General features: G+C 43.9%; 1 protein-coding gene across 1 annotated transcript; it reads right to left on the minus strand.

The window, feature by feature from the left end:
• Positions 1-12,344: 12,344 nt before the first annotated feature.
• On the minus strand, positions 12,345-21,534 carry ADAMTS1 (ADAM metallopeptidase with thrombospondin type 1 motif 1). The gene is made up of 9 exons (XM_059164530.1): positions 20,320-21,534; positions 18,358-18,704; positions 17,856-17,988; positions 17,291-17,458; positions 16,570-16,856; positions 16,163-16,349; positions 15,897-16,072; positions 14,584-14,759; positions 12,345-14,415 (listed from the first exon to the last, which is right to left on the minus strand). The coding sequence occupies exons 1-9, from the start codon at positions 21,005-21,007 to the stop codon at positions 13,716-13,718; spliced, it is 2,862 nt and encodes a 953-aa protein (XP_059020513.1). The 5' UTR covers positions 21,008-21,534; the 3' UTR covers positions 12,345-13,715.
• Between the last annotated feature and the right edge of the window lie 1,423 nt (positions 21,535-22,957).

The following is a 22,957-nucleotide window of genomic DNA, read 5'->3' on the forward strand; positions in this document are numbered from 1 at the left end:
GGGCTTTAAAAAAAAAAAAAGTCATTTAAACCAAATCTGGTATGTCTTTTTTAAGCAAACAATTAAAATGACAGTATAATGGGAGGGAAATGAAAAAAATAATATAACATTTTAAAACAAAATGCCTGCATGATGTTAGCCTCTATGTGCATCTTTGTGAGTTGAATTCTATTATCGGGATAGGATTAATTACAATGGACAAACCAAAGCCCACATTCAACAACACTTCGGCCCTTTTAAGGTTATCATTTGGGAAGGAAGTACATACCCCTCTCCTGGTCATGCTGCCACGACTTCAGTATTTCTGGAATGGATCCATTGAATTTGCCTTTGGAGGCTACAGTTCATTCTTTGAATATCCCCTGTGGTGGCAAACTGCTCTTTGAAGGAGGATTTTATTTTGGATCCAACTAAGGGTCTTTGCAGCCAAGTATGATGACTAAGGTGGGTATCTAAGCTAGATGATGCCATTTTTGGTCAAAAATGGAACACAGCCGTGAGGCAGTACTACAGGTTGCTTCTCTGACTGGCCACTCTTGGTTTCATGACCTACAGTCCAAAATGATAAATTTGGGGTGAGGGGCAGTGGGGGGTAGGGGGTCATTCATTTAGATATGTGAGTTTTGGCATATTTATCTTCAGTTGTTACATTACTTGCTTCTGCAGTTTCTGTTTATTTATTTAAAAATTATAATATCCAAATATTCAATACTTTATCTAGGTAACTTTTCAGCAAATTAAGTTAGCCTACCTAGGGGAGTGTGTTGGGATGAAGCCAGCAAAGCAGAAAGTATTCTTCTGGGTCTCTTACACATAGTTTTTATTCTTTTCCCTGTTTCTTCAACCAAGCTGGTGGATCATCTATGCATTCCACTTGTCATTATGAGGAGCTGGGAAAGGATGGATCACATGGATCAGTCCCTTTGGCTACTGTTATTCCTCTCCTAATATCCGGAACATGTCTGAAATGGACTGAAAGTTTGTGTACCCATAAAATTCATAAGTTGAAACCCCAGTGTGGTATTAAGAGGTGGAGGCCTTTGGGAGGTGATTAGGTTACAACAGGGGAATCCTCAGGAATGGGATTAGTGCCTGTATGAAAGGGATCTTAGACAGGACTCTTTCTTTCTTTCCACCACGTGAAGATACAACAAGAAGTTGGCAGTCTGTAACCCCAAAAGAGAGCTCTCACCAGAACCTGACCAGGCTGACACCCTGACCTAAGATTTCTAGACTCCAGAACCGTGGAAAATAAATTCCTTTTGGTTATAAGCCACTTAGTCTACATACTTTATTACCAGCCCAAGCTAAGACATCATCCCCTGCTTATTTTTCAATTCCATTCAATGTGTGTGAAATGTCATTTTTATATCTGCGCTCCTTCTGTGAAATTATACTTGACTCTTGGACCTGTAGTGATTTCTCCTTTCCATATCACTGAGCTCATGTTAAGCATACAAATCATCAGACTCGCTTCCTTGTATTGTTAATTAACTTTTCACTTGCATATACATTTTATTTATCCAGCTATATTGTAAGACTAAAGACAGGTTGTCTTTCTCCCTCTCTTCCATCCTCTTATCTTTCTCCTTCACTTTCTTTTTCTCTTGGGCTCCTCAGTTCCTAGGATAGTACTTTCTACAAAATAGGGGCTCGGTGATACACACTGATTCTTACTGATATTTGTTGTGTCTGTGGAATGATGGTCTAATGGCATGCCCTACAGATTTGCCCTCTTTATTATAATTTTCTTAAGAAAATATTGAGTTGATTTTTTTCTTTTGCTTGTGTGTGTGTGTATGTGTGTGTATGTGTCTTGGGCATGTACCCCTGGAAAGACATATAATTATATTTTAGGGAAAGGCAATGTTTCTTAACAAGTGACTTTTTTCTTTAACATAGGTCGTTAAATGGAATGATTCTTTTTGCTCCATTAAACCTTCAGGATTGACAATTTGATTTTTTCAACACTCTCTGCCAAAATATTAATTAAAAGTAAGCACATATTTTTGTTAGTTTTCCATAGGTTGTAAATCAAATAAGTATGATATCCAGCAGTTTGCTCAAAAGCAACTTGATTGTGATTCATGCTCTGTAATTAACAAAACTTCATATTTTAGATTGTATCTTTTTGGTGGTTATTGGTAATTTAAGTGGGTTCTGTTAGGCAGAACTAATGGTATGGTACTTTTCCCCCTAAAGTCCCACAGTTATATATGGCAAAATCCCTTATAAAAAATAAATGCTCAGTTCTCTGATTCTGGACTCCCAGTTAATGCCTTTTGGGTTTTTTGTTTTTGTAAAATTATACCTTTACCTTGTCCCAGTCACGTTAAGAACCAAATATTCCTGTGTTTCCACTGTGCCTGCAATTTTTTGTGTAATCCAAAGTGAGGATTTTAGACATGTTTACCATGAATGGGATCACAACTTTCCCAGGTGTTCAGCTTTGTTTACATTTTGATCTTTTAAATGTCTCACAGGCACACAGTTGTTAAAGAAAATAAAATGCATTACTATCATGACTTTTAGTAGAAAAGCCAATGGCCTTTGTTTTAAGAAAAGAAAAGAGAGTCTAGATGGAAAACAAATTTCTTTAATAATCTTGGACAGCTGTTTCTCAAAGGTGAAGCTCCAGTCTAAAGTCATGCTCAAGGTCTATGAAAGAAAATTCTATTATCATTGCTACTACTTGTAGGATATTAACAAGGCACGCTATTGGAATGTCAGTATTGGTGTAAGAGTATTTTAATTAGAAAAACACAGGGTTTCACTGTTGTCCAACTTCTAAAAGAAATTGTACTAATATTTTAGGGAACATTCCAGAATATCTTGTATTTTGAGGACTAGTTATCATCTCTCTGTATCTGCCAGAGGGGAGGAGCCTGCCTATAGATTTGACGATCTACCATTTGAGGATCTGTGACCTTTTTATTCAAAATTTGTTTATCAAGCCGATGGATGGTGTATGCTCCCACTCTTCTTCCCTTTCCTCTCCAGTATCTTTTGGAGTGAGTCGCATTGTTCTCATCACCTCTGGCATGCTCTAAGAAGAGAGAAAATGAAAGCCAAACCTGTTGCTTCTACTCTAGTTAACAACTTTGGTGAAAATTTTGAAGGTGAAATGTTCTGGAACATTCAGAACTGAGTAAACCAACTTGAAATAAGTGAAAAACCAGGACAATATGATAATGTCCCTTGTTGCAGGAGGCTGCTTGGCTCTGGTGTTCTTTCTTTGATGCCCTTCCCTGCTTCTATGTACGATGCAGCACGAACTGGTAAAAGCTTAGCCCACTTTAAAGAAAAAAAAGGAAAGAAACTCTGCACACCGCTAATTTAATACATCTGGTGAAGAGCTTCAGATAGAAATCACAGATCTTTGATCCTTGCCCATTTCTTTACTCTTTCAGCCCAGTTCCCTCATCTGCAACTTCAAGGTCACCAAATGTGTCTTTTGTGTGTGCCCTGCACCGTGTCCCTGTTTCACCAGTGATGGCCTCACCTCCCTCACCTTCCAGGACTGAGAATCCCTCTAAGGCTCTTCATAGTCCCCCACTCAGCTTGCCTTTTATATTTATTTATGAATAAAAGGGACTTTCCATTTTCATTCTCTTTACTTGCTTCTCTTCCTCTGGATGCAAAATCTGTAACATAATAGTGAATTTTTTTTTTTTTACAAACTCTGATGATATGTAAATCAGGCCTCCGAAGAAAAGTGATAAAATTCACCACCAATTAGAACAGAGCACTAACGCCCTGAATCCCTCTACATTTTGCAGTGCTACAAGTAAAAAGAATGTCTTTCTCCCTCCCCCTTCCTTCGTTCCTTTCCTTTCTTTCTCTCTGCTACCACGTGATGGCCTCTGACCCTTCCCACCAACCTGTTTTAGAGTTTGTTTCTGTGCTTTTAGGTGTATGTACTTTAAATACATTTATTCTTCCCCCCCAAACACGTGGGAGAGTAGAAAAGCAGGCTAATATATGTTGTATCTTCAATGACTTCAAGACTGACGTGATTTGGAAATTGGACAAAAGAAGTCTAACTTCTCTTTAGTTTTTTGGTTGTGTTTTTCTTTTTAGTTTACTTTTCGTAAAAAAGTAAAGAAAAAATTCATTACCCAAAAGTAGAGAACAGAGGGTGATGAGACTCTCTCCATCACTCAGCGTTAACAATTAGCGCTTCGCTGATCTTGTTTCATCCCCATGTTTTCTGTTTTTGGTTGAAATTTTTAAAGAAAATTCCAGGCATATCATTTTACTTCAGAATCTAGCTTTAGTTTTTGAAACAAGAGACAATTTGGAAGTATCTCCTCAGTGATGAGATGATAGGACCTTTCCACTGCTGTGTTTTTCAAGGCAATAAACACCGCCGAATTAAAAGACCATTATTCCATCTTCACGTGCTACTGTTGCAGTGCTTTTTGGATATCCTTTTTGTCTATGGCGGAAAGAAAAAAAAAATTCCCTGCCCCTCTGACAGTTCCATAAGGAAAATGAACACAACTGAAAAGGACAATTTAAGCAATGTGAAAGTTACTTTCACAAATTTTTGTAAATAAAGAAAAATACCGTTGTCACATCTTGGCTTCATTCTTTATGCGTATGTCTATACGGAAAATTGCAGTTTACCCTTTTGCTCTTGGCTTTTGATGAATCCTTCTGTTTCATAGATAATCTAGGATAATTGAGAATGTCAGTGTGGAACTTGAGCCCAGCTTTTCCCTTAACGTTAACACTTGGCTACTTTTGCACCATGCACAGATTGGGAACTAAAACACTTCTTCCTAACGCAATGAAAAGCACATACATAGATACATGAGCCTTGTGGATTTTCTGCCTGATGGGAATATATTCGTTTCATTCACCTGGAACTCCTCCAGTTGCTAGGTACACATTATTAGTTTTTTTTTTTTTTTTTCTTTTAGAGTCCGTAACTCTAAATTCTTGGGGATTTACTGCTCATTCATCTCTTCACTGACAGATAAGGACAGAGAGGTGGAAAACCCAAACACATTTGAATTTGAAATCAATTTTTTTTTTTTTTCCTTCAAGGATTTTATTTATCTATTCGACCAACAGGGATCACAAGTAGGCAGAGAGGCAGGCAGAGAGAGAAGGGGAAGCAGGCTCCCTGCTGAGCAGAAAGCCTGATGTGGGGCTCGATCCCAGGACCCTGGGATCATGACCTGAGCCAAAGGCAGAGGCTTTAACCCACTGAGCCACCCAGGTGACCCTGAAATCAATTTTTAAATAATTTTTGTGATATATAGTATATATCTCTTTGGAAAGTAACATATATACTGAAATTATAATAGGAAATCACTTAGTAACAAACTGACCAATTTCTCTCTCTTGATTTTTGCTTCCCTACTGAGAATGACCATCATCATCTACGTATCAACAAAACTGACTTTCCTTAATGTTATGGTATTGAAAAAAAGCTTCAGCTTTTAAAGGGTTCTTATTGAGGGCAAACAAAACAAAAACATGTAAATTTGTCTCTAAATTACTGACTAGAATAAATTCACACAATAAAAACCATTCCACTTAGGGTTTTCTTATCCTTTAAAAATAACTTTTTTTCTGATTTTAAAAAAGATGCAGTTGTGGTTTTGGTAGAAAATTTGCAAAATGCATAAAAATACAAAGAAAATAAAAATGGCCAGTTATGTTATTTTTGTGTATATGCATTTTTAAGTGTGTGTGTGTGTTCATATATACAACCTGGTAACAATAATTTTTTTAAGATTTATTTGTTTATTTTGGGGGGCAGAGGAAGAGGGACAGTGAGATTCCTCAAGCAGATGCCATATGGAGCATGGAGCCCCATGCTATTTCTTTATTCCAGGACCTTGAGATCATCACCCAAACCAAAATCAAGAGTCAGATGCTTAAATGAGTGAACCACCCAGGAGCCCCTAATATGGTTTAATGCTGAAGAGTGGAGAGGCTCTTAATGTTGGCTAACTGGATTGGAAACCTTACTCAGCTGCCTGCTAACTATTCTATCGCAGTCAGGTAATTAAATATCTCTTTGCTTGTTTCCTTTTCTATAAGATATAAATAATAATAATATCTACATCAAAGGTTTTTTTTTGGTGGGGGGAGGGTGTTTATTAATGGAATTAACTTATGTAAAACACACAATTAACTTCCAGGGATGATGGTCATCATTATTACTGTCTGTGATTCACATTTTGTTATGTCATAGTCTTCAGCATCATATTCCTTTGATGCCTGTACTCAGATTTATGTAACATTTGTATATAAATCTTTGTGAACTTTTTTGATTAGTTAGCACAGATTCTTAGCAGTGAAAATTTCTATGTCCAGTAGCTTGACTATTTCTAAGCGTTATTCATTGAATAAAAATATTCTATGGGCAAAATTCTAGGAACTGCAGACGTAAGAGTGAGCAAAAGAGACCCAGAGTTAGAAGAGCAGAGAATTTTTGTAAAAAGTGACAAGAAGGGAAAGTGCAGAGTGCTTTTAGAGGTCCACCTAGCCTAAGGGTTCTAGGAGGGTTTCCCTGGAAAAGTTATATTGAGTTTGAGATCTGAAGCATGATTAGCTGTTAATTGGGTGGCCATTTGGAATCATGGGGCCCATGGGAAAGCTCAGATGCAAACTTCGTTGTCTTTTGTGTTTAATGAAAATACACTTACATTTTTTTCAAGGATCCTTCTGAAACACAGTTTAAAGTTTTTAAGCCAGTCGCGTCAGCCTCTGTGTGTGTGTGTGTGTGTGTGTGTGTGTGTGTATGTGTGTGTCTTGGCTGTGTGATGTCTTTCATAGTTTCTATGTTGACATATCAGATAAATATTTTTTTATATTTGCTAGTACTTCTTAAATTTCATTTCAATGTTTTAACTTTTTATATATCTGGAATTTAAGTTGATGAATGGTCTGAAAGAAGGGTCTACATTTTTTTTTCCAAGTGAATTTCTTTTTTTTTTTGGCCCCCTATACCTGTTTCACCCATCCTTCCACACACCTCCCCTCTGGTAGCCATCTCTTTGTTCTCTCTTTTAAGTTTGGGTGGTTTTTTTTTTGGTCTCTCTCTCTCTCTCTTTTTTTAGTTCATTTGTTTTCTATTTTTTTTAAGGCTATGTTTGGAATGATTCTTTTTTGCTCACAGATTTATGTTGCTGACTTCATCAATAGTAATGTTTTATGGTTATGGTTACTAAGGTGTATTTCTGAGCTATCTTTCTCATCCATGGATATCCTTGTCAATAATTCCACAAGTATCATTATTTTCTAAGTATAGTTTTAATGTTGTAATATATTTTTTAGAGATTTTATTTGTTGGGGTGCATGGGTGGCTCAGTCATTAAGCGTCTGTCTTCAGCTCAGGTCATGATCCCAGGGTCCAGGGATTGAGCCCGGCATCAGGCTCCCTGCTGGACGGGAAGCCTGCTTCTCCCTCTCCCACTCCCCCTGCTTGTGTTCCTGCTCTCGCTCTCTCTCACTCAAATAAATAAATAAATAATTTTTTTTAAAGATAAAAAAAAAGATTTTAAAAGATAAAGTCTTTAAAACAAGATTTTACTCATTTATTTGAGAGAGAGTGAGAGCGATCACAAGGGCCGGGGGGAGATGTGGAGGGAGAAGCAGACTCCCAGCTGAGTGGGGAGCCCAATGCGGGGCTTGATTCCGGGACCCTGGGATCATGACCTGAGCCAAAGGCAGATGTTCAACCTTCGGAGGCATCTGGAAGCCCTGCAGTAATATACATATATTTTTTGAAGTATACTTGATACCTAATGTTACATTAGTTTCAGATGTACAGCATAGTGAGTCTACAACTCTGTGAATTCTCTTGTGCTCACAGGTGCAGCTCACACCTGTCACTCTACAACATATGGTGCATTTTCAAGTCAAGTGTAACAAAATTTTATATTATACTTCATTTTTCAGTTGTGTTTCTCTTTATCTTCACTAAATGTATTTCTTCGGATGAACTTTAGAATCATGTAGTTGATTTCCAAAAAATTAATTGATGGCTAATGATTGGAATATTATTAAATCTACTCATTATTTGGGGGAAAATGAGAGCTTTATGATTTAGAATAAAAGAAATCTATGTCTCTTGCTGTATACAAGTCTTCTTCTATGTCTTTCTAAAGTTTTATAGATTTTTTTTTACATAAAAAAAAAATGTCTGCTTTTACCTAGAGAGAGGTTTTAAAGACAAACAGAATAGTTCTTACCTGATTATCCTTTATACTTTTAACAGTATTTAATTGTTAAAATCTATATAGATGTTCTATTATTTGGGACACATATTTTATTATAGATTCTATCTTTAATCTGTAAGAAATATTATTCTTTATTTTGCTTAGTGTTTTTCTCCATCTGAAATATCATTTTGGCTGATATATTATTCTATTCTTATTTTTTTTCCTACTGTTTGCCTGCTAAATCTTCGGACATTTTTGAAGAAATGCCATTTTGGCTTAGATAGCTCCCTTTAAGTTATTATGTCATTGAATTTTATTCTTAAACACCTTCTGAAGATGTCTGTCTTTTAATAGGACAGCTTAAACAATGTATTGTCATGATAATGTTGTTGGTATTCTGACACCTTATTTTTTGCTTCCCATTCTTTTCTTTATGGGTTATGTTTTACATACATCCTCTTTCTCCATTTGGCCAATATGACATATGGTTTTAAACTTGAATTATTATTATTAACATGTTCTACATTATATACCATCTGTTTTCATTATTATTTTTATATTTCCAGTTAATTTTGAAACCATATTTTTAACAATTATTTATATTTCGCTATATATCTAAAGCTAGTTTCAATACTTAACTAAAAATCTTGTATTTTTAATTTCTGTTTGTCTTTATAGTATACATTGATGTTGCACAGAATATCCACCCACCCACCCCAAACAAAAAGCATAGAAAAAGAAACAAAAACTTGGACTCATCCATGATGTATTTTTTTTTTATTTTTGCTTTCACGTTTATATCCATCTGCAAATATCAAAGTCTTGAAGTGCAGAATTTGACCTCTTTTTAATCCCCTCTCTTTTCTCCACTGACTTCTTCTCTTCCCCCTTTGCTCATTGTTCTAGCCACTGTTCCCTCCAAGAAGTTGAGCTCACTCTCACCTGTGGTGGCCACCTCTCTTTTGTGTAATCTCATCCCTCAGAGAATTGTCCCCTCACAAGCTTCTGGTTTCCTCCCACATATCTCCTTATCAAGAAAGCTTTCCTGGATTAATCGGCATAAAATTACACTCCACCTCCTTCCCGCCCTGGCAAGTAAATGTTTCATACCTTCTCTTAAGAACATAAAATGATAGTAATCTTAAGAAAAAGAAGTGACCACAGCTAACAAAATGTGCTAAACTGGAAACAAATAATTGTATAGTAATTCTAGAAACTTACCGTTAAATAAAGGCAGTGTGATTAATAGGAGGCAGCTGTAAGGAAAGGTTCAGGCTTCTGAGTTATGGAGCCAAGAACAAACTAAACAAAGATCCTTTAACTCCCGTCTCGGACCGAGGAGGGAGACAAACCATAAGAGACTCTTAGTCTCAGGAAACAAACCGAGGGTTGCTGGAGGTGGTGGGGGAGGGATGGGGTGGCTGGGTGATGGACATTGGGGAGGGTATGTGCTATGGTGAGTGCTGTAAATTGTGTAAGACTGATGATTCACAGACCTGTACCCCTGAAGCAAATAATACATTATATGTTAAAAAAAAAAAAAAAAGTTGCATTAGGCGCTCGCAGTCTTCCCAGACTGAGACCAAATGGAGATAAGTAGAGGGAGTGGGCACTGGGTGTAGTTCTCTATTCTGTGACTTGTCATGCTTATGGTTTAGTATATTTTCAGTTCTGTTGTTCTTAAGAGAAGGTACAGAACACTTATTAGCTGGGAAGGTTTGTTGATGAACCAAAGCATATTCCATGTTTTCCTTTTTCCATTTCTGCCAGTCATATGAGCTGATTCATGTCACAGAAGTATGTGGAAAGCAGAAGAGCCACACTTCTATAATGAGGAAGCTTTGGCCAATTTCCTTGATGCGTCTAGCACCACCAACCCTTCCATGAATAATTTTTTTTTCTTTCTTTTGGAAAACCAATGAGATTAACAGTTGTCTATTGCCCCTCAGTCATATTGTGATCTGCAGTGTCCTCTTCCAGAAGACAAACTGAACAGAGAGCAAAGTTGGAAATGATTTTTTTTTTTTTTTTTGCCCATTTTTAAGTGAATGCTGTGGTCCAAAAGTTGTGCTTTGATGATGGTTATTGAAATGCTAGAGAGTGCCCACTGCATGCTTTGGAAATTAGATGTCTGGCGTAGTGCTCAGCATCATGTCTGCTCATCACGGGCACCGGCAACATGAGTAAGCACAGAGTTCCCTCCTTCTGAGCAGGCGCCTGGTCAAGCTCACAGAACTAGACGTGTGTTTGGACTTAAACTCTCTTTGCTACCCAAATGGAGTTGGTTTGGGTAGCAAAAAATGGAGTTGGCAACTACTCGGTTTGTTGACAAAAAGAAAATCTTATCAACAGAGGGCTGAAAAAAATAATGATGCAACTTAGAAAGTTGGCATTACCTTGGATCGAGAAGAGGATGGTGGAAAGTCTTTTTGCTGCTTTTATCTTTGTGTCTTAAATTTCATCCTCTTGCTCATCATGTCCAATCAATAGAAGCCTTTTTAAAGAGAAAGAAAGAAGAAAGAAGGAAGGAAGGAAGGAAGGAAGGAAGGAAGGAAAAGAAGAAAGAAAAAGAAAGGGAAAATACTTTCATTGGTGAATTATGTGAGATCTGCAAATGGTTTATTTGTATTATAGATGACCATTTTTGGTTTATTTATCTTTTTTTTAGTAAGTAGCTTGTATAGTAATTGAGGGTAAGGACTTTTCTTGTGTGTGTGTGTCCTCAGCATTACTTATCATGGGGATTTGTACACAGTAATCCAGGCACGTAAATAATGATAGTACTTGGTACAAGGAACACTTTTGGCCAATGAATTGCACTGGCCAAATTCCATGGTTTTATTTTGTTTGTTTGTTTTTCTAATTTATTTGACAGAGGGAGAGAGATCACCAGTAGGCAGAGAGGCAGGCAGGCAGAGAGAGAAAGGTGGAAGCAGGCTCCCCACCGAGCAGAGAGCCTGATGCGGGGCTCGATCTCAGGACCCTGAGACCATGACCTGAACCGAAGGCAGAGGCTTAACCCACTGAGCCACCAAGGCACCCCGGCCAAATTCCATGTTAACCGTGTTCTGAGACCAGGACTAGTTCTCAGGGTAAGAAGACTTCCTTGACTTTCACCTTTCAGTTCAGTGGCCAGTAGGTTGGAACAAACTCCACCAGACACTAACATGGCTCTCCCCTGCCCTGCCCTGCTTTCTGACCTAGGCACCGGGCTCCTGATCATCTTACATTCAATTGCTCAGGGAAAGAAGGCTTTGGGTAATTCTGAGGGTAAATTAAAAATGATCATCTCAACCTGAAATTAGCATGTTATATAGAACTATTTGAGAAAACGGAGGATGAAAAAAAAAAAGGATGAAAATGTAACATGGGAGCTGTCTGTGGTTAACCACATAATCCGAGTCTCTGAGTAAATAAGTTATTTCCTGAGAGAAATGTAGTTACTTTGGAAGCAGTCTCAACATTCAGTCATTGATGCACCATTTAGTATTTAAATTACAGTGATTTATGCGAGGCCACCTGGAGGGCTCCAGGGTTTCTTCAAAACACCTCTTGTTCCTGAAGAGCAAATGGAACATTTGGACGGTTGGGCTCTCCATGTGGCTCCATCCCCAAATGTAATTTTTGAGGTGTCATTTTCTAGTCAGTGGCTTCAGTGCTGTCACAAATTTTACTCACATATATAATTGAAGAGATACAAATTCAAAATGCATCCGGAATCCCACCTTTTCTCATTTGTGTTATATCCCTGAGGTGGGCAAACTACCCACAGAACGAATTTGACCCAGTTCTTGTAAATAAAGTTTTATTAGAACACCACCGTGCCCATTCACTGATGTATTGTCTATGGCTGTTTTCACGCAACAGCAGCATAGGTAAGAAGTTGTGACAGAGATGATCTGGCCCATAAAACCAAAAATATTTATCATCTGACTCTTCACGGAAAACATTTGCCAACCATTGGTGTATGTTCAACAAAACTCTGTTACTGAAGATATAATAGATTTCTTTTTTTGGTAACAATCACATACATTAAGGATACATGAAATACATTTCATTCGAATGAAACCTTATTTCTATAGAATTTAAGAAAGTTATTTGTGTCTCAGATTTCCTTCCCAGGAATTAATTCCCATTAAAAAAAAAAAATAGACACACACATTCAAAAAGTGTTCTTTTATTATTTCTAGTAACATATATTGTATAAATACTCTATTTTTATATGCCCTTTTACAAAAGCGATATAACTTAAAAGTTTTATCATTAGGAAGAAATGTATAAAAATAAATATGTTATTATAGGCATTTATTACAAACTATAGTCCTTCTTAGAAGGAACACACAAATACTTATAAAGTATGTAGAATTTATAGTAACATATTTTACTATATACATATGGAAAAAAAAAGTCATATTCTCTATCATAGTAGAAGAGCTGAACAGACATTCACCAGGATATGACTGCTGGACCAGCTGCTGGGGATGGACCTGCTACCCCTCAGTAGCCTCCCCACTGTGAGACAAGTGATCTCCATGTCCCCAAACCCTGGGGATCCCTTCTACACACCCTATTCTTATACCGGCATTACATCCTTTTCCTGTGATCACCCAGTCTTTCTTGAGACAGGAACAGTTTTTTGTTGTTGTTTTTGTTTTGTTTTTTTGTTTTGTTTTTTGACATCCACATTCTTAAAGTAGGCTTACACACAGAGGAAAGAAAAGTAGGAGGTACTGAACCCATCCTGCCGTCTGGTTTTTCCGAGCATCGGATTCGTTGCTGCTTTTTTAACCCTTGTATACTTCCTGCATTTTTACAGACACGTGGGATTGTTTCTTAGTCAAAATAAAGTCATGAATAAAGACATAACAAGGGCACAAGAAAGCAAAGAGTTCTTTTGGGTCATGTGAGGTTGTTAAGCATTTCTGTCGTGGTGCACAGTCTTGACCTCTTACCTCTTGGTAGAAAAGACCGCAGGAACATTCTCCGAAACGGTAGCAGCCGTATCAGTGCTGGTTAAAGATGCTTCTTGTATCCCTTTTCTCCCTCTGCTGTTAGTGAGGTAAAGTAAGCCCTGTCTGAAGCTAAACAAATCTCTTCTCTCTTCTGCTTTTCATTCCCCGACACACAATTTAAATATACAAAGTATTCAATCAGTACCACAACACAGGGATTGTATACTCCTTAAACTAAGTTGGACAATTGTTTCTATTTTCTTTTTAACTTGTCATAGATGTAACAAAAGGAATAATAATAATGCCCTGGGGCTTAATCATGCTATATCATTGCTCAGAGATTAATAACCCTCATTAACTAGCCTATCAGATTTGTAACTGGCAGGATATTCTGACGATCTAACTTCTTTTCTACCTACCTCTACCCTCCCAACTCCTTGACAGGCCTTGTTGCCTACGGGCAAGGTGCACTGGATCCCCAAGGTACACTGGGTCCCTCCAGGTGCCGACATCGAGAAACTTCTTGATGTCAGCCCCTCAGCCCTTCCATAGCTCGTCCTTCCCCCTACACGGACGCTGCTTAACTACATTCTGCCATCGTGCAAAAATCTATGTAATGCTTCGGTTTCTTTAAAGGATCACAGCTCTCGTGAGACAGCACCCCCCCATCCTGAGACAGACACTGCAAGGTTCTCTTTTTGTAACCCTTCCCGCAAGTCTTGGAACATGGGGACCAATCCCCTAGCTGCCAGTGGGGGCAGGGCAGGTCGGCGCAGGGTCTGGTGCTGGCCGGCTTCACTTCCTTCGCACACTCAGAGGCGGGCTGCCCGTTGATGTCACGGCACTCCACCAGCCTCCGCTGCCAGCCCAGCCCGCACGACTTGGAGCATTCGCTCCACTCCTCGATGACCCATTCGGAGAAAGTAGGGATGGCGTTGAAAGACTCCTTCTTCTTCTTCACAAAATAGGTGTATTTGATTTTGGGACGGAAGGCGTTGCCCACCGTGAGGACCTGGATGGTTATGGGCTCTTTGAGCGGACTGAAGCTGCGGATTCGTTCCAGCGAGGCGGAGGACCCGCTGTACCTTAGGACGGTCCCTTTGTAGGAAATGTCCTGCTCTAAGGTGGACAGAGTGAAGTCGCCGTTCAGGATATAGGTGCCATCCGCAGCTTTGATGGCGAGATAGCTCCCATTGTTTCTGGATCCCCGGTGATTCCGTTGCTTCACTTCAATGTTTGTCGCTCCAGCCGGAATTGTGATGATATCGTGATAGCCAGGTCTGCGGGTCAGAAAAAAACACATGTAAGAATTTCTCAGTCCCTTGGCTAATTCTCTGAATTAGCTTGAAACCACGCTCGTCCATCAATGGAGCATGAAACTTTTACTAAAGCCGTGAAATTACATGTAAATAATAAGATCTTTGGGAGTACGACGTTTTAAAACTCACTTTGCACTGGTCACCGATCCTGAGGTTTTCTTGCACGTGGATCCGTTTCCTCCACAGACGCCACATTTATCAAACTTCTTTTTGGAATCTATGATGCGATCACAGCCAGCTTTTACACACTGTCCTTGCACACAGACGGAGGTGGAATCTGGGCTACACGGGGTACCGTCCACCACCTGAAGAAGAAGAGAAATATATTTGCGTCACAGGTTACCACGGGAAAGAGAGGATGCTCTGATAATTAGGAAAGTTTCTCTCATTAACATCGTCTTCCGATCATCACAATTAAAACAGAACTCAACGTGTATCACATACTACCCTTCCTGGTGGCTTTTTCCCCACAGTAGATGTAGATGTCTGAAAAAATTATAATTTCTTTTTGATTATTTGTTTATTGAGCTATATCACTTACAGGTAAGGTCAACAAAAGCAGAGCTTGTTAATGTGTTTACTGTGGTCTGCCCCATGCCTAGAATAATACTCAACAATCGCACACACTAAATTAGTCAGTTGTGTGTTGAATCTGCAACTGGGAAGTATTTTCATAGCCTACAGTGATAACAGCACATGATAACTCAAACAAAATTCATTTCCTTTTCTTTTTTTTTAACCTCAGAACCAGATTTACCCCCTCAGCAAGAGAGCAAAATGATGCTTCTACAGTTTCAAGAGAAATCCTCAAACACAAGAGTTATTGATGCTCAGACTTCATTTTAATAAGTCCATTTGCACATGTTAATGCTAATCACCAGTTACTAGTTTTGTCCATGCCTATGTTATTCTCCAAAGCCCCTGGCTGGTTGCCATGCAAATTTATCTAACTATAAAGAATTTTACATCTTTGTACATCAGAGGAATAACAAGCAACGATAAGAATCCCGAGTGCTAGATTCAAGCTTTATTCATCACTGAAAGCAACACCGCACCCAAAGCGGGCAGTTGCCAATGTATCCAGAAGACAAGGAGATCTAATTTGAAATGGAAAGCGTTAATATTATAAACTAATAAAGGGGTGCCTGGTTAGCTCAGTGGGTTAAGCCTCTGCCTTCGGCTGGGGTCATGATCTCAGGGTCCTGGGATCGAGCCCAGCAACAGGCTCTCTGCTCAGCAGGGAGCCTGCTTTCCCCCTTTCCCCCTCTCTGCCTGCTCTTCGACTACTTGTGATCTCTCTCTCTCTCTCTCTGTCAAATAAATAATTAAAAAATATTTAAAAAAAATATGTATAAATTAATGAAACTGCGTCAGAGGTTGTGTGAAAAGGTCACAGTTCAAGCCCTCGTTTCTTAGACAAGAGTATGAATGAAAGGAAGTACCTTGGGCTGCAAGACGAAGAAGAAGCCGACGCCTTTGGCTTGGCAGATGAGCTTGCACCTGTCCTTGGGGGAGACTCCAGCGTACTTGGGTGTCCACTCCACCGCGGGCCCGCTCCCAAAGGAAACTTTAGAAAACTCATTGTGTGCCTCACATTGTTCCTCTCTAAAGGTTTTTCCTAGAAAGAAAAGGATATAATGACATCATCGGTTTTCAACCCTTACCTGTTGGCCTGCGGCCACATGGCTTTTACCCCATTTCTACTCACCATTGTTGTCTGGACAGTCTTCAATGTTACATGACCTGTAGCGCACACGCTTGCCTTCACAGTACTTCCCTCCGTTTTTGGGGACGGGGTTGTCACATTCCCTCATTGTGTACTGAACTCCTCCACCACACGTTCTCGAACATTCTCCCCAGGGTCCCCACGGCCCCCAGCTTCCATGAACAGGAGTCTAAATGGGAAAACAAGGGGTCAGCATTAGAACTCTTTACAGAAGTCTTTTTAGGAAATAAAAGAGAAAAATAAGGACCAGAGAATCAGCTGTCAAAGCAACCATCAAAGCCACAGGCAGGGATGTTTATGGTGATACCTGATGCTTTGGTATCACTTTGTTCCTTCCCAGCTGTGAATTTTAAAGGAGTATGCAAACACGTGGCGACAGGAAAACTCACATGGAAGTGCATCTTGTCCGTCTTGTTCACACACTTGCCGTTGATACACCATCTCCCTTCTGCACAGCTGGTGCCGTCTGCCCAAGGGAAGTGTTTGGTTTGGCACACCAGCAAGCCGCCGGAGGTGCCCGTGCACCAGAGGGTCGTGCAAGTGCTGGCCGCATCTAGGCAGTGTTTGGACTCCTCCCCAAACGTAAATTGGCATTGCCGGTTGGCATCATACAAGGTCCCGGGGAGATCCGAGGGGAGCTGGATGGGGCTCTGGGGCTTGTCCATCAAACATTCCCCTGCAAAGGAAATGCCCACTCATTATAAAACAGGAGAGGAAAACACACGGAAGGCAGATTGGTTTCAGAAAATATGTATCTTAAGACATTATATATAGTGGAGTGACTTGAACACCAGAGCTTCTGGGGAAAATGCCAGAGAGGTTTACGTGATTTGTAAGATTTTGTCCTCAAAGGGGTTTCTATGTTAACAGTGATGGGAAGTTATTGCTCTGCTGAAAAAGTATCAAATTAACGTACTTCAGGAGCTACCCGGCCAGAAGAATGATCTGTTATTGGAAATAAAGGCCTAACAATGTATGCTCTTGACAATGAAGGTAACTTGGAAGGAGGAGAAATAAAAAGAACAAAAAAAGAGAGAATGAGGTGGTTTAACTAGAACCTTCCATGTGGAAGCTGGAGAACACCTAGAAAGAGTAGCTCAAGCTTCTTACCGTGACCATTATCCAGAAATGACGTAATCATGTAGGCACTGCAGGGAGACCAAGGCTGGCTGTGGTTCAGGTTGGAAAGCATTGACGCCATCATGTGGGAATTCTGGTCGATGCCATTAATGCCGGCGCACTGCTTTGCATCATCATGGGGCATGTTAAACACGTGGCCTAAGAAGCAATCCAAAACCCACATCAAAAAATAGATCACTCACAACATTTGTTTCCCCCATCGGGGATTCTGTTTGTCTCAAAGTGGGGTTTCTAGAAGAAGAAATGTACTTTGGCAACCATCTAGTTCGGACACAGCGTGCCTGTCTTTTAAAAGGTGCAAACAAATATGCAAATTTCCAAAGGTCCAGAGCTCCTTCTATGTTATTTTGAATCCAAATAAGGCTGGCCCTTGTTTAGAATAGTGGGGGGAAAAATACTTCCTGCAGTTTCTAGAAAGCTCCGGAACCTAAAATAGCAATAAACCTGCCGACACTCCCCCCTTCAGTGAGCAACATGGTTTATCTCTTTGAAAACGCATGCAGCGGACTCCACTCCTAGTCCGAAATGGACTCACCTAGTTCATGAGCTGTGGTGAAGGCGGCTTGCAAGCCATCATCTTCTATGACTGAGCAGCTTCGGCTGGGGTCACATATAGTTCCAACATCAGCCATCCCAAGAGTGTCACAGGTCTGGGCCCCACACAGGTCCTGAAAGGAACAGAGGTGGGTCCTGACTCAGAGGGACAGAGAGCGCAAACCTTTTGGCAGGGACCTAACTTTCTGGCAACATGTATCTCCACATTTGTGTGGGAGCATTTACATTCCCTGCTGCTGAGCTGTGCTTTTGGGACCACTGTGGGTGACTTTAATGAAGATTTTTCTGTGATGCTATTCAAATAGGACTGTGAGACTTGAGATATTAAAATTAAGGAAAACCTAAATAAGGGGAACCAGCCTAGCCAATTAAAAAAAAAAAAAGTAACTGCAAAAACACTGGGGAAATGCCTTGAACACATTTGCTTGTGACAAAGCGGACTCCCTAGAGGACAGTCCTAATCCGCAGGGTCCTGCTCCTACCTGTCTGGTGAAGAGAATCGCCGTGTCATAGTGTTCTCCATCCCGGTCACTGGGTGGGTTGTGCTGTTTTTGCCAGTTGCAGAAGTTCCGTAAGGTGAGGGCCGCGTTGGAGGTCACTTCCGGCCCCTTCTGTTCCTCGTAGATGACCAGGATCTTCACGACCACCAGGCTCACTGAATTCCGAATGCTGGGGTGTTTGTACAGCCTGGCTGCCACGGAGAACAGGGTCAGGAGGTAGTGCTTCAGGCCACTGCCGTGAAACTCTGCCATTGACTGGTCAGCCACCAGCATAGTTTCCACATAGCGGTGGCTGGACACAAATCGCTTCTTTCTTATGCTTCCAGTTCCTGTGAAGAGACAAAAAAGACGGTTTGCTCAGAGACAGTCTTGCCAAGAATAGTGACCTTCCCACAGTATATAAGGAAAGCCTAACCCGTCAGAGCAAATAAGGCAAAAATAGGCCTGGAACAACAATAACAAAAATATTTGCATCTCTTTTCACTGAAAGTGTTATTTTTAAAGTTTTTTTTTCCCTTTATTATTATTATTTTCTCTCTCTCCTTTACTAGAAATAAAAAAGCCATGTGAGTCACTGAGGCTTCCTACTTTTTTTTTTTTTTTAAGCAGGATTTCTTTTGTCCTCCTTGAAATCCTATAAGCTGACCAAGGCAGTGTGCACATCACCCTGCCCAGCTGTAGTAAAAATTTGGAGCAAGGGAAGCAGGCAGAGCCCCTGAGTCACTCTTTCACAGGCCAGTACTCAAATCCTGAATGAGATCATCCGACTCCACGTGGAAGGCCCAGGGCAGGGCTGGGGCCTCTGCCAAGGGGCCGGGCCTGGAGGAATCTCGGCCTGCTCTGCTCTCTCATTCCAGGGGTCCCTGGGGATGCTCTGCTCTTGCCAAATCCGGGCACAAGGACCACACACTCTGCCCAGCAGCCTATTGCCCTACTCCCACTGTCCCAGGGAACTAAGTTCCTGCCTTGAGCCGTGGGGCCACGTTTGATTATTCAGAAAAGAGCCCTTTGACTCTCTACTGAAAACCAGCCCCCAGGGAAGCCCTAAACTGGACGCTGACCGTGTACGGGCTTCCAGGAGCTGATGTCCGGGGGAAAACATGAAAATTCGAAAACAAGACACGTGAGAAAGTTAAGGACGAAAAGAGGCACCCAAGCGATAGAATGAAGAGGACAGGGCAGTAATCACCTCGCACAACTCGAACAGTGAGGGTGAGGCGTTGCAGGAAGGTTCGGCAGTGACTAACAGTGCTCGAGAGCAGAATTTTGGCCGCGAGAGGGAGCGCAAACTGGGAGGCCGAGCGGGAGGCGCGGAGAGGCGGGGCCCGCTGCGCTAAGACCTCCCAAGCAGGTTCTGCAGAGGGGCCCCGCCGCCGCCAGCCGGTCGGGGTCAGCCTCTTAAGGGGGAAGGGGGAGAAGGCGGAGGCCCGCGGAACCGAGATTCTAGCGCAGCTGTCCAGGCTCGCGAAGTGCGCGCCGCCAGGTCGCCGTCGCTCCTCCGCCCTCCTCGGGGCGCAGGGTACGCGCACTGGCACTTAAGACGCTGGGCGCAAAGTTGCAACCCGACCCAAGAACACATGTACCGGCGTTAAAAAGAAACTAGCAGGACGGAAATAAGTCACACGCGCTCACACTGCACTAAGGTGGAAGGAGTAGGGTTATCAGCTCTTCCCTTCCCTGTCGAAACGCTGCGCCTTAGCAGAAAATCGTGGATTTGTCTGACTTCCCTTGACCATTCATTATTCGGGCAAACGGGATTCTGTTCTAGCAAGGATGGGATTAGTTCACCAACCCAAACCTCAACCCACATTAGGCCTCCATCCGGTCCCCTGACATCGGTTCCTGCCTGCGAACAGTTTACCCTCCGCACGCGCCGCACAGAGACGGTGGGCAAAGTGGGATGAATGGAGAGACAAGGGAGAGCAACTCTCCAGGGATCGATACCTGTCGGCTGTCCCGCCCGCTGCGGCGCCGGGTCCCGCCGCGGCCACTGCGCTCCGGCGTCCTCGCCCGCCGGCCCCTCGCCCCTCCCAAGCCGGGTCTCGTCGTCAGTGACCCCGCACTTGGCGCCGCCGCCGCCCCGCCGCCTCCGCCGCAGGAGATGGAACTGGGGTCGCTCCGGCGGCTCCTCCCCGGCGGCGGCGGCGGCGGCGGCAGCTGGGGCGAGACGCACGGTGGCGGCGACCGGCGCGGGCTGGATGAAGTATTCCTCGCCCTGCAGGTAGAAGGCGCCGCGCACGCCCTCGCAGAGGCTGAGAGCTGCGGCCGAGCCGGAGTCGCCGTTCACCGTGCCGGAGTAGAAGCAGTGCGCCAGGTCGCCGGCGGCGTCCGGACCGAGCGCGTCGGGCCCGGGCCTGCGCCCCACGGTCTGCAGTGTGAAACCCGGCGCCAGGAAGCCGCGGTCGGGCTGCAGCTCCAAGTGCAGCCGCCGGCCGAAGGCGTCCAGGCGAAGGTGCGTGGTGGTGTGTCCCGGTGCGCGCTCCAATGCGGGCTGCACCAACTCTTCGTCTTCCTCTGCGGGGCGCCCGCGCGCGCCCGGCAGAAGCAGCAGAGTCGTAGCCGCCGCGAGTAGAAGCAGCGCGGGCGCAGGCTGTGAGCCCCGAGGCCGCCGCGCTGGCTCCGCGTTCCCCATGTCGCTGCCTCCTGTGCGCCTTCGAAACCCTGCGGGGATCGGTCGCTGCACCCGAGTCCCGGGAGGCACCGCGCGCCGCAGTGCACCGGGCGAGGGGACTATTGTTCGGGTCGGGAGCACGGAGCCTCGCTGGCCTCGCTCTGGGATGTTAACAATTACAGTTACTCTTTGAAAGTGCGCGCAGAGCTGGCCGCGTACAGGACTCCGGAGCCACTGGGAACAAGGCGCTGCAGTTCTGCGGGAGCGCGGGAAGTTTTTCTTCTGGCGCAGAGTTGGAGGCACCTCGCAGCAGGGGCTGGATGGGAGGCTGCTGCAGAGACTAGAAGTGCCCTGGAACGCCTCCGGGGCAGCGGGCAACGGGCAACGGGCAACGCGAGGATCGGTGCCTGGAGCCCCTCTTCGGTCTCCGCCTTGGCCGCAGGGCGGCTGGCTTTGCGCAAGACTCGGTCCTTTCGGCCCTACTCTTGCGCCGGCTTTGCAGTGGCCCCTGGCGTGGAGCCGCTCTCCAGCGAGTGCGAGCACCAGGCAGCCGGGGCAGCCCTTTTATAGTCTTGACTGCATCTCCACCTCCCTCCCCCCCCTTCTCTCTCCCTCTTGGCCTCCTTTCCATCCCAAAGACACCGCCCCCAAACTCAGTCGGTGCTGAACCGCGCTCAGCGCCGCGGGCCCGGGCGGGGGAGGGGACGGCCTCCGCGGTGGCAGGGCGCCAAGGCCTCGTCAATCTGGGGGCGGAAGACGCTGGAGGGGCGCTGTGACCAGCGCTTTGTGCGTCTGGGGCTGAAGCGGGGAGAAGGTACCCCCTTTCACTGCGCCTTCTTCTTCGTGGGCTTTCCGGACCCCCCCTCCCTTCTCGCAGCCCCTGTGCGGGAGCGCAGTTCGCGCGCTGGGCTGCAGTTCCCAGAAGGGACAGTGGGGGTGGAGAGCTGAATCCCTTCTCCAAGATTTCCCTGCCTGGGGGCTGTCACTATGCCCCTTGCCTACGTCACCCCCTCCCGCAACCCCTCACTCCCCACTTTGTGAGATGAGCCTTCCCAGAAAAATACCTCACCCCACCTCTCCATCTCGCTGGCTTGCCTCGGCCGGTTTGTGCAGCTTGCTCTCTCTTCGCCCCAACAGTTCTGGGGGAAAGCGTGTTTGGTCAGTGCCTCCCTAGAAAGCATGCCTAGGTCTGGGGGTCACTTCCCGGGCTCTAGGTTTCCAAAATGCGTTCTCGTTGAACTTTATTACCACCACCCGTGTTATCTCCTGACTTTTAAGACTTCTCTTTGGGGACCAGGCTCGTGCTTCCGGAATAGGTGATCTGGAACGCGTTTTAATTTCCTAGAGCCTAAGGAGGGACTTGCGCTTTCCCTTGTTCATTCCAGAAAGAATCAACTCCCGCCCAGTCTGCCTTCCTCTACCTAATAGCTGCCGCAGAACGTAGGCCAGGCGGGCCGGGACGTGAAGGAACCCCACTTTTCCACCCAGGGACCCGCGGGCTCGCTGAGGCCAGAAAGTGTGCGGTGGGGAAATTGGGAGCTTCGCTTCCTTCCCCGACCCCTCCCTCCTCTTCCCACCGGGAAGGGGAAAGTCTGCACCCGCGTTCTGAAAGCGAGCAAAGAGGAGCCTTTCCACCTCTTAGGTTCCTAAGAAAAAGCTGAGCCGCGCTTCCATCGAAAAAGAGGGAGGGCGAGGCTCAATGACACAGAGGAAGGAAATGTTTCATAATGCTTCCACAGGCGGAAAACCAGGGGACAATGGTGCGAACGGCCGCCTCAAGGCGGACGGACCTGTATCCCTTTGCGCGCGGGCTCCCTCTTCCTCGCCCGGGGTCCTGTCTCGCCGCTCCCGCCTCTTCATTTGCACCAAGTTTGGGGTCAGCCCTTTCCTCTGCCCTCCCCAGACCTTCCCAACTTCATCCGGCCCCAGCCCGAAGCGCCCCTCCAGTCCTCCCATACGCCCCTCTTACAA

Source organism: Mustela lutreola, chromosome 2 (genome assembly GCF_030435805.1).
Source record: "Mustela lutreola isolate mMusLut2 chromosome 2, mMusLut2.pri, whole genome shotgun sequence".
In the NCBI taxonomy this organism is placed as follows: Eukaryota; Metazoa; Chordata; class Mammalia; order Carnivora; family Mustelidae; genus Mustela; species Mustela lutreola.